This window comes from Triticum aestivum, chromosome 7A (genome assembly GCF_018294505.1).
Source record: "Triticum aestivum cultivar Chinese Spring chromosome 7A, IWGSC CS RefSeq v2.1, whole genome shotgun sequence".
Taxonomy (NCBI): domain Eukaryota; kingdom Viridiplantae; phylum Streptophyta; class Magnoliopsida; order Poales; family Poaceae; genus Triticum; species Triticum aestivum.
In genome coordinates, this window is record NC_057812.1 from 200,121,955 (window position 1) to 200,132,753 (window position 10,799).

Genomic DNA, 10,799 nt, shown 5'->3' on the forward strand with positions numbered 1-10,799 from the left:
TTCCCCTCGCCTAGCTTGGGCCCGCGCAGACAGCGACTGCTCAATCTTGCACGGAGCAGCCGGATCCGTCCCCAACGCGGCACCAATCGAAGCTTCCACTCGGATCCATGGCGACAGCAGTTGCAGCCTACCGACGGCAAACATGGCGGCCTCCACGCTCGAATCTTAGTGGAGAATATGCGGGCAAGGATGGTCGAAGCTATCCACGGCGCGGCCGGGATGGCTGGAGGAAGCAAGAATCGCTGGAGAATTGGGGAACGGGTGGAGGCGGTACGGCGGGCGGGCGTGGAAAGTTTCCTCCCGCCAAGACACAAGATTTGGATAGGGGAAACCGCAATGGAGGAAAGGATAACAAAAGATTTGATGGCTGGGGACAATTTTTACAACTCGCCCTAAAAAGTTCGCGGGCCGACCGAATATAAGGTACATATTCTGGCTGGTTTTCAGTCCTGTACTGTATATCGGTGGTTATTTTACGACTGGGCGATTATAGCGGCTTTGCTAGAGATGCTATAAGACTTTTTTTTAGAAAAGAAGGATTACCCCGTTTTCTGCATCAGAATGATGCACGCAGCTTCAGATACTCTAAGACTTATTAGATCACTACTTTAATGATCTTAAAAGTCTTAATTTTTTTACAGAGAGAGTATAAACTAAGCCTAATTTCCAATGTCATATGTATCACTTTGACATCGTGGAGCTCGCTATCGACCGAACGAGAACGCTCGCGAGCTCAGAGCGTGATCATGTAGGCCTTGTCGTCTTCAATGGAGACGACGAGAAGGGCGAGAAGGATGTAGCGCCATTGTTGGAGATTGGGATTGCGACGTCAGCAGCAATTCGTGCAGGTCGCGGTGGATATGGCCGCCCGTAGCTGCTCTCCTGAGCCGCCGTTACCCGTACCGACTTCCCGGGGATTTAGGAACGAGGAGGTGGGAGCGACATCGACCGTCCACGGAAGCAAGATCGACGGCCTCCAGGACATCCGAGCAAGACCACAGATGGAGAACGTGCCCGAAGGAACAGGTCGAGCAGGCGGGGAATTCCATCCGAACAAGTCCATTTCGCACGTTCCCTGGAGCGCCGCGATTCACGGCCGGCCGCCGCCCGCCGACCGCCGCGAGGCAAGAAAAGGAAAGAATTTCCCCGGAAGAGATGGTGTACGCGCCGCCGCCCGACGGCATGGGCCTGGAGATCGACCTCGACCTGGACCCGGAGGACCTCCACCCGACGGTGCCCCTGAAGAAGGTCCCCGCGGGGGACCTCTTCGAGGCGGCGCGCGCCGGCGACTGCGACCGCCTCGCCCTCCTCCTCGAGGCCGGCGCCAACGTCAACGCGCGCGACCGCTGGGACTCCGTCGCGCTCTACTACGCCTGCCTCGCCGGCCACGCCGACGCCGCGCGGATGCTGCTCGAGGCCGGGGCCGTCTGCGCCGAGCGCACCTTCGACGGCGACCGCTGCCACTACGCCGCGCTCAACCTCGACCTCCGGAGGCTTCTCAAGTCGTTCGAGGCGCGGCCGCCCCCGCTCGCGCCGCTGCCCGCCGCGCTCCGGGCCACCTTCCTCGCGTGCCCCGCCAACCGCGCCGCGTACCTCGAGATGTTGCTCCAGGAGGGCGCCACCGCAGAAGCCGCTGCGCTAGCTGAGGCCGAAGGTCAGCAACTTCTTGGCTTGCTTGCCGCCTGGATTGCAAATGCAACTGGATTTGTGGATGCCAATCAGATTGGATGTTATATGCAAGGATTGACAATACTAGATGGTTGGATTTGGGGGTGAAAAAAAATAGTTGATTTCTGTAAACAAATATAAGAGCGTTTAGATTACTAAAGTAGTTATCTAAACGCTCTTATATTTCTTATATTGTATGTCACTGGAAAGATTGCACATTCGAAATGCACTGTAGGTGGAAAAAAATTATATGAGACCAGGTCTCATATAAACCAGGTGAGACCCGTCCTGATGGATGACATGTGGCATTCACAAATCACAAAGCATCTAATCTCTCCCCCCCTGATTTCAGGTGGGGGGTGGGGTAGATGCTTTGTGATTTGCAAATGCCACGTGTCATCCATCAAGATGGGTCTCACCTGCTAAACCGTGAGACCTGGTCTCATAGAATTTTTTTCCATTGTAGGTAACCAATTCATCTAGTTATATATCAATTCAGTACAAATATATGTCTGCCTGAATTACTCGAGCCAGCACAATGTGCACTGTATTTCTCAAGAACAACAGTGGTTCAGTGCATATGTAAGATATTGTTGAGATGTGTTCCTTTGATTTTCTTTTCTGTAGTATAAAAATTTCCCATTCTGTGTAAGTGGAAAATAACAGCTTTATATTTTCACTTATTTTGTGGAAGATTACGCGACTGATAAGTTTTGTGTTAACAACTTTTGTGCAGGATTTGGGCCAACAGATGGTGCATCAACTGGCAGTCTCTTCCCCCCAGATATTACATTTTACGTGGATGGAAAACCTATTGAAGCTCATCGGATCATCCTTTGTGCTCGATCACCCTTCTTTGAACAGAAATTCGAGACAGACTGGAAAAACAGGAAGGAAGTGAGATTTTCTAATAAAAAATTATCTTTTGGTGCCTTGTACAACCTTATCCATTTCTTCTATGCCGATAGACTCGAGGCTCCAGTAGATGAAATGGAAAGTTTGTCACGCACTTGCAAAGTTTGCAAGTGTGAGGAGTTGCGTAAGTTAGTTGAGAAAGAAATTCTGCATCTTAGGTTTGCACTGTATAAGTCAACAAGTAAGTTGGGTTTGGAAAATGCACAGAGTCCGAGACGGTTCATTTTACTCGGGCAGTCATTGCCACGGGAAGATCGCCTTCCATCAGCATTGCGGCGTGTTCTTCAGAAATGTCTGGCTAATTCAAGAGAAGAAAATTTCAAAAAAACTGTAGCAAATGAGATGTGCAGAAACTGGAAGGATGATGATCTTGCTGATCTCACTGTAAAAGTAGATGATAGAGTCTTCCGTTGCCATCAGGTGATTTTGGCCTCAAGGTCGGAGTATTTTAAAACCAGACTATCTCGAACAGTGGATTTTCTTGAAGGTAACAATCGAGTGCATGCATCTCTGGGTCTCCCATTTCTTGAGGAGCATGACCTGAGTACAGAAGCATTTGAAAAGATGCTTGAATACATGTAAGATCCCTTTGCACTTTTTCTTGCTTGACCATTATTGTTATTGTTACTGCTCTTGTCTGGTTTATTCCCTGCTTGTGTTAATTTTAGGTATACTGACAATCTGGAGCATATGGATCCAGCCCAGGTAAGATATACTACAAAACATGATTCAGTTACCTATTCTTACAAAATACTGAAGTCGCTTCAGTTTGTTGCGAAACTAAACTGAAGTAAACATATCCCAGGCTGAAGAACTATTTGATGTCGCATCGAGATACCTGCTGTTTCCCCTTAGGCGCGCTGTAGCTGATTTACTGTTACCAAATCTGGAACATGTTTCACCTGCAGAGCTGTGCCATTGGTTGATCTTGTCAGACATGTATGTGCTCGTCATGCTTGATATCTTTCTGTCATCGTATTATCTGATTTGTAGCTGAGGTCAATGTTTTCTCCAAATGCAGTTATGGCGTTATGAAAATAAGGGAGTACTGCCTGGATATCATTGCCTACAATTTCGAGATGTTTGCGGACATAAGAGAGTTTAGGGCTTTGCTCTTGACACTCCCGCCGCCATCTGCAAATGATGCACTACGAACGACTCGTCCCAGCCACCCCGGGGCTGCAGGGCACACTGACCAAGGCAATATTCTCGACGACTTGCGTGAGAAATGGTTGGAAGCGGAGGCTGCTGAGCTGGACGAGAGAGATCAGAGCGCAGCGCTGTTTGACCAGCGACTGGAGATGCTCATGCTCGTTGCGGAGCGGGAAGCCTGTGATGATGACAACGCTGCCCTCCACTGAGAGCTGGAACTCTATACCTTTCTTGTGTAGCTCTTCCTTTTGTAGTCTTCGCTGGAAGGGACTGATGTGGTGTTTCTGAATTACATGTCTCCCCTTTGTTTTACAATGGATGCTTCTTACACTGGAATGAAACCTTTTTGGAGCTTCAGCATGTTTCTGACTTGTTGCACAGTATCTCAATGGTAGTAGCTGATTTATTGTTTTAGCAAAAGTAATGGCCGATGTTTAAAACAAACAGTGCTTTTTTCTGCTTTACTGATGCCATCTGGCTGTACGGGCCATCATACGGTGATGCTCTGTTACAAGATTACTTCTGTATGGAACTTGAATTACACCAGTTTTTCTATCAGATCTGATGGCTCGTCTTGATGAATCGTTCTCCTTAAGCAGAGAAGTTTACTTTTTTTTTTGTTATTAATCTGTGCATGCAAGCCAGTTGGGAAACCTGAAAAAAATCGTGTGCCCAACTCGCATCAAATATCGACAAGGACCTCTTTGAATTGTAGGGATTTCAGAGCCCCTGGGAAAGGGCCTAAAAATGTGTGCGCATTCTTATGAGCCCACTCCTAGAGAAAATCTTGCATGAGCTTAAAACTCATCTTATTCTACTTTGAGGATGAATCTTCTATGTGCCTCCACTATATCTCATCATTTCAAAGTACCCAGGGGCACCACTAAAAAACAATTATGTGTTTTAGCATCCTGACATCTCATTATTTTCTTCTTCAATTCCTATGTTATCTAATTCTTGCCCGAGAAATACTTACTACTTCAATTTCTTTTCCATCTTGCATAATATGGTTAACCACCATGTTAGAAAATCCACTACAGAATAAAAACGGGAACAAAACAAACATAAAGGAATCTTGGAATACACAATTGACAATTCATCCTTACAACATTCGACCGATTGTTAGCAACCAACAACTTTAAGTTGGTAAACAGCTCAAGTGACCGACCTTTTGTATTGTAAGAGCAAGAGAAAAATTCAGTGAACAAATATAACCTATATTCAGCATAATCCTATACACTGGATTGTTCTATGTGCACTTAGTAAGAAAACTATACAAATACAAATACAAATAACAAATTTGCTCAGATCTATTCTGTGCGCGAGACAGGCAAGCAAAAAATGATGGGAGGGAAAGTACTATTCTAAATCATCATTCTGTAGTCACGATCTCACATCGTCCCGGTGTCTGAAATATTGTCAATTGTGGTTAAGTTGGAGTTGGACTATCAGGCAAAAACCTCAAGCAGGAGCCTCTGAAGTACTAGTATCATCAGCAGGAGCCTCTGAAGTACTAGTATCATCAGTTGGCATGTTGGATGCTCTATCAGGCAATGAATTCACCTCTTCTCCTTCTGAAGGTGCTATTATCGAAGCGGAATCCTCTGAGGCGATATCGGAAGCAGCATCTGAAGCCGCATAAGATGATTCTGATTGTTCGGATGTTTCAGGCTGCTGTGGCTTCTGCAGACTCCAGTACATGATGCTAGCAGTCAATGTTAGGATCATTTTCTGATTCACCTGTACGAGAATTAGTTTAACATCATAAGATAAAGATAATTATGTATTTGACCTTTAGCAATATATAGCATGTTGTTTATTTCATAGCAATGGCCCATTACATCAATGATGTCTTCTGGTAACAGAAAAACAGAGCACCCGAGCTTCCGTGCGACACTGATGATGTAGGTTGCATTTAACTTCTTCTCATCATCTGCAACAGTAAAAGGGTATGCGCGAATGAGAACGAAGGAATTGCAAAAGATATACGGGGCATGATTTCATTCGGTTCTCATGATGCGCCAAAATAAAGCACATATAACTTTTTATTTTCTTTTTTTGCGGCAGAGACCACATATAACTTAAGTTAAAAGGTCAGCAGGTAAAAGGAAAATCAATCCATTTGTGGACGAAGAACGCACCATTTACACCCTTCGATACAACCTTCCAGTTCACAACCCTTGGCTCTACAGCACTGAGAAGCTCAAGGAAAAAAATTCCACTCGATAGGTTCTTGTCCTGAAGCAAAGAGAGAATTATGAGGGTTTGCTGGACAGATATGACAACTGAAAAGGCAGGGGCAGAGCTTTCATTGTTTAGGCAGGGGCTGAACATAGACACAAAATATATTTGTCAAATATTCTATTACACTTATTGGTCCCCTGTTAATTTTTCTGCAAGCTCAACTGCTGCTGAAAGGCAATGTGCAATCATAAAAGATCACCTTAAAACTTTCTATTCGAGAATTTCTCCCGGAAACCTTCACTTTGTTATTCGCCCAACTCAAGATATCAGCATCCGTTATTTCTTTTCCTTGGGACCCTTGAGAGTGGAATCTCAGTTTGTTTAACAGCTGGAGGATATTGAATCTCATCAATTGCCATAGAAGTGCTGAAATAAGACGTGAGATGATACTTAATATGGCAACTCCATCTAGAACAGAAAATAGAAGAAGGGAGGATGGATCATTATCAATGTCCATCTGCTACTTTTTATGACAGTTAAATAGTCATCTACCACGATGCACATTTTGGTAAAATTAACTCACCAACAATCAACTTCTTGTTTCCCTGAACAATATCATTTCCAGCTAGATTCACCATGGAAAACTTCAGATCCTTTGCAATATTTATAACTTGATTACAGTTCTCCAGTTTTCTAAATGGCATTTTTATCGGAGGTTTTGTCGCTAGCTTCCAGTTGACATATCCGGGACAGACTTTGTCGAGCACTTCTAGTAGGACCCACCTGCATAGACATTTACATCACTCATCTGTTCCAGATAAGCATGACATGCCTCCGTCAAAAGCTTACCCATTTCGAACATCTTCAAACACATTGTTCACGTATGTCGCAATTCCAAGGCTGTTGATCCACATTCGGAAGGCTCTCTCTTCTCGGGACAATATAACCTCATCTCGCGATGAGGTTTGTGTGAGTGCAACCTGTCTGGAGTCAGTACTCAAACCGTTTCTGCATGTAAAAAATCATTCTACTTTGGTGAACATGAAATGGCATCACAGAACCACCAAGGATATGAGAACGCGTTCAGTATGCAGACCATAATAAAAAGACAGGCTTGATAACTAAGGTTCCTACAAAGAGTAGACAAATAATTCTCACCTATGTTGGAATATTTGTGCAACAAATGCAAGGTTGAGATTTGGGGAGCCTTCAGTAATATCCTTTGGGCTCAAGTATCTTTTGCAGCCCAACTTCTCTGCTTGGTCAAGTACCACTTTCGCTCTTACGGCAGGATCCTTAGTGTCAAATGCAAGTATAGAGGAATGCTCTGGAGCGAGAGATTTGATAAGATAGGCGTAGGCTTCAGCATCCTGTACAAGCCTACCTTGTAAGATAATTGCTTGTTGAGCATCTAATAGACTAATGGAGCAGTAAATGAAGATATGTTTTTGTTGGCACCACACATGAAAAATACGTTTCTATCATGCATGAGGTATTACTGAATTTGTACAAGGAATCTAGAAGGATTGCACCATTTGCATATTACAGATTGCAGCAGACAAAGTATTCAGACTTTGCTTCCGCAACATAGTGTTTAATGACGCGTCAAAAAATAGTGTTTAATGCATGCAACACTAAGTAGTAATACATATTTGTTTCTCAGGTGGTTCCCTTGAAAGTAAGAGGACCAAACATGCAGTTACACATAAATTCTGGAAGAGACAAGCCTATTTGTTGCGTGAACCTTGATATCTGAGGAGAAGTTGGTAACAATTTTCTTGTAGCCAGCTTTCTTGAGATGATAATTCATCCATTGAAGTAGTAACTTTTCAGGTGACAAGCTCAGCACTTCATCTATATCCTGTACAATAATAAGTACAATAAAATGTTATATGTCCAACACAAATATATTATGTCAATAAGCGACATTACATAATGACAAGACTAATACCTTGCTGTCATCAAAAATTTCCACCAGCTGTGGCGTCCTCTTAAGATTTAGATCAGCCAAAAGTTGTATCTATCTTACATGAAAATATATATTAAATAGTGTAATAGGACAGTTATACACATCTTTATGTAGCCTGTCTGCATCATAGTAGCATACATTGGGGATTTCAGGATTCACCTTTATAATTTGAGATATCAACCCGAGAACTAGATGAGTCTGCAATATTAAGCATAGGGTTAGTCATTACTACCCTTCTTTTAATTAGTGTACTATTTTGCACTGAAAATGATATTGATGATTATACATAAGGGGGATGCAGGTATCTATAACGTATATGTACATCCTGGTTAAATAACTAAAGACATTACAAAATGAATTCCTGGAGATGTCCATCGAAAAAAAAAGAATTCCTGGAGATGTATTCGACACCAACTTAAACTTTTGGAGACACGAGAAGAAAAAGAACATGTGCAGCACAACTAACAGCAGAGTGAACAAGAAAAATAACACTGAGATAAATGTACTCCCTCCGGTCCTTTTTACTCCGTGTATTAGATTTATATCAAGTCAAACTTTGCAAAGTTCAACCAAATTTATATTTAAAAAATATCAACATCTACAATGCCAATTATATATATAACGAAACTACATTTCATAATGAATCTAAGAATATTGATTTGTCATTGTGAATGTTGATATTTTTTCCTATAAGTTTGGCCAAAGTAGAGATACTTTGACTCCGGTATAAGCAAACCCAAAGTCATTGGTAACCGAGCATAATGCACTTTGAGACAAGATAACAATATCGGTGACAGCATATCTATATCCACACATATCATAAAAGGAAAATACTGATACCGGTTAAATCTGGTTAAGAGATCAATAGCTACAATAAAAATGTACCGCCACAGATAAGAGATGAAGGCATACCCTTCCTTCCACCAAGTCTTGAGCTCCAAGATTCACAACAGTACATCCAATAGCCTTTGCAGAGTTGAGGCACAGTGTGTGGTTCTCATTTCTCTCCCATGGGTTAAGGATCCTTTTCTTGTTGATGGCTCTCTCATCAATAGTCCCAGGTACCGCTACATTGATCAATTTACTGACCGTTTTATCCAGTGACCAATAAATAAACAAGCATTAGACAAGACTGTCAAAACAACAGTGCATCATTTATATGTTGCCATATCTGTAAAAACCAACAGAATGCAGGTGGGAAACCCCAGCATCAGCATCTCACCAGAGCACGACCCCGTCTCTGACGAGGTCGAACAAATCGTTGCCCGCGGGGTCAATCGGCAGATACTTCTTCAGGAAAGGATCGTTGCCGAGGTACGCGTTGATGTGCGCGACGTAGGACGACTTCTCTGCCTGGTTGGGGCTGTGGTGGATCAGCGTGGTGGTGCTCGACTTGAGGAACGACCACGAGTTCTTGCTCCCGCTCGCGCCCGCCTTGGAGCTCACCCTCTCCTGCAGGTTCAGGTACTCCTGCATGCAGCGCAACATATCCCCCGGTTTGTTTCACCCGCGGCGTCAAAATCAAGCGCTCCTAAGTTACCACTTGAAGGAACCTTGAGTGATTCTCGGGAACGATCGATGTACCTGAAGGAATTGCTCGAACTCAATCTCTTGGTCGCTGTCGGGGCAGACCTCCGACAAGAACGCAGCAATCTCCTCCTCGGAGACAACCTCATTGAGCCCCTTCAGCTTCTTCATCAGACCCGGCAGGTTGTTGGTGGTGACATGGCCGGACTCCCTCTTCAGAGTCACATACTGCAATCACACCACACGACAGGATTGCATTTCGGAATTCGGAGCGGAACCGCAATGGGCATAATCAATTGGGAATTTGGGAGCGGGAAATGTAGCGGATTCGGGCGTGACCTTGGCCTTGAGCGATCGGAGCTCGACCTGCGTGAAGTGGCCCTGCAAGGAGGGGTCGGAGACGACGACCCCCACGAACCCGGACATCTATCTATCTGTCTCCGGCGGGGAGCCCAATTCTTGGAGCGCCCTAGCGAACGCCGCTGCGGGACGCGCGGGCCTCAGATCAAAATAGGAAATGCGGGGATCGATCGTCTCGTTCGCGCGCGCATTGGGGGATCGAATTGCCGAGGAAGGAGGGATCGCCGGACGAGCGCGTAATCGATCGACGGGAGGATGCGGGGCGGTGGCGGTGGCGCCTTTGGCACACGGTCGAATTGTGGGAGATGTTCTTGCTTGCTTTGCGCCAAATCTTTTTCTCGTTAGCTTACGACGATGGCTTTTGTTGCGTTCCGGATTTTGTGGGGGCCGGGGACGGGAGACGGTCGGGACAAGGAATGCTCTTCGTTTTTTTTAGTGCCTTTTTTATCAATTCTTTGAATATTTGGGAAATCTCATGTCTAGAGCTTTTTTATAAGACTAGTAATAATGTACGTGTAATGCACGTTTATATTAGATAGTATATTAGTTGCACTTTGGTATTTAGTAAGATATCAATTACTTTTTCACGGCAATAATAGGATATTAATTACATGGTAGATTTAAAGGAATAACGTTGACTCAAAACATGGTGGGTAACCATAGCATTATAAATGTGTTTGGTGCTAAACATTGGAACGATTTGAATTGCTATATAACATGATTTGACGATTGAGATGGTTTGGATCTGCCCATTTGGGTCTTTTTATATTGGTACATAGATGCTACTCTTTTTTTTTTTGAAAAGGAACTGACCTATTATAAAAATTCACCTCAAGTACAAAGCATCTCAAACATTATAAAAATTGTTTTTGATGTAACCTCGTCAAGAGGGTGTTCCAACAATTTATGTAGATTGAAAAAACTAAGAAAAATACAGAGTAATCCAGTTTATTAGGAAAACTATGTCAAAAGCCACACACAAAAAAAGATTACAACAACCATAACACCGACGTCGACCTAGAAG

At 43.9% G+C, this 10,799-nt stretch overlaps 2 protein-coding genes across 2 annotated transcripts; one reads left to right on the forward strand and one right to left on the reverse strand.

Annotated features, from left to right (window-relative positions):
* Nucleotides 1-791: 791 nt before the first annotated feature.
* LOC123150544 (BTB/POZ domain-containing protein At2g04740) lies at nucleotides 792-4,092 on the forward strand. Its single transcript, XM_044570384.1, has 5 exons — nucleotides 792-1,654; nucleotides 2,405-3,161; nucleotides 3,252-3,288; nucleotides 3,389-3,522; nucleotides 3,605-4,092. The coding sequence occupies exons 1-5, from the start codon at nucleotides 1,156-1,158 to the stop codon at nucleotides 3,942-3,944; spliced, it is 1,767 nt and encodes a 588-aa protein (XP_044426319.1). The 5' UTR covers nucleotides 792-1,155; the 3' UTR covers nucleotides 3,945-4,092.
* Nucleotides 4,093-4,800: 708 nt separating this feature from the next.
* On the reverse strand, nucleotides 4,801-10,137 carry LOC123151058 (fimbrin-4). The gene is made up of 14 exons (XM_044570839.1): nucleotides 9,755-10,137; nucleotides 9,473-9,643; nucleotides 9,111-9,358; nucleotides 8,801-8,972; nucleotides 8,048-8,086; nucleotides 7,871-7,939; nucleotides 7,664-7,780; nucleotides 7,078-7,289; nucleotides 6,769-6,927; nucleotides 6,503-6,702; nucleotides 6,179-6,345; nucleotides 5,877-5,973; nucleotides 5,577-5,668; nucleotides 4,801-5,475 (listed from the first exon to the last, which is right to left on the reverse strand). The coding sequence occupies exons 1-14, from the start codon at nucleotides 9,839-9,841 to the stop codon at nucleotides 5,197-5,199; spliced, it is 2,109 nt and encodes a 702-aa protein (XP_044426774.1). The 5' UTR covers nucleotides 9,842-10,137; the 3' UTR covers nucleotides 4,801-5,196.
* Between the last annotated feature and the right edge of the window lie 662 nt (nucleotides 10,138-10,799).

What these genes read in the sequence shown, in the direction of transcription:
- LOC123150544 (XM_044570384.1), top strand. Translation starts at nt 1,156, where the DNA reads ATGGTGTACGCGCCGCCGCCCGACGGCATGGGCCTGGAGATCGACCTC. An exon ending in TGCGCTAGCTGAGGCCGAAG is followed by an intron (nt 1,655 to 2,404) that starts GTCAGCAACTTC and finishes ACTTTTGTGCAG; the next exon opens with GATTTGGGCCAACAGATGGT. An exon ending in AGCATATGGATCCAGCCCAG is followed by an intron (nt 3,289 to 3,388) that starts GTAAGATATACT and finishes AACATATCCCAG; the next exon opens with GCTGAAGAACTATTTGATGT.
- LOC123151058 (XM_044570839.1), bottom strand. Translation starts at nt 9,841, where the DNA reads ATGTCCGGGTTCGTGGGGGTCGTCGTCTCCGACCCCTCCTTGCAGGGC. An exon ending in TCCGATCGCTCAAGGCCAAG is followed by an intron (nt 9,644 to 9,754) that starts GTCACGCCCGAA and finishes GTGTGATTGCAG; the next exon opens with TATGTGACTCTGAAGAGGGA. An exon ending in AGTTCGAGCAATTCCTTCAG is followed by an intron (nt 9,359 to 9,472) that starts GTACATCGATCG and finishes CGCTGCATGCAG; the next exon opens with GAGTACCTGAACCTGCAGGA.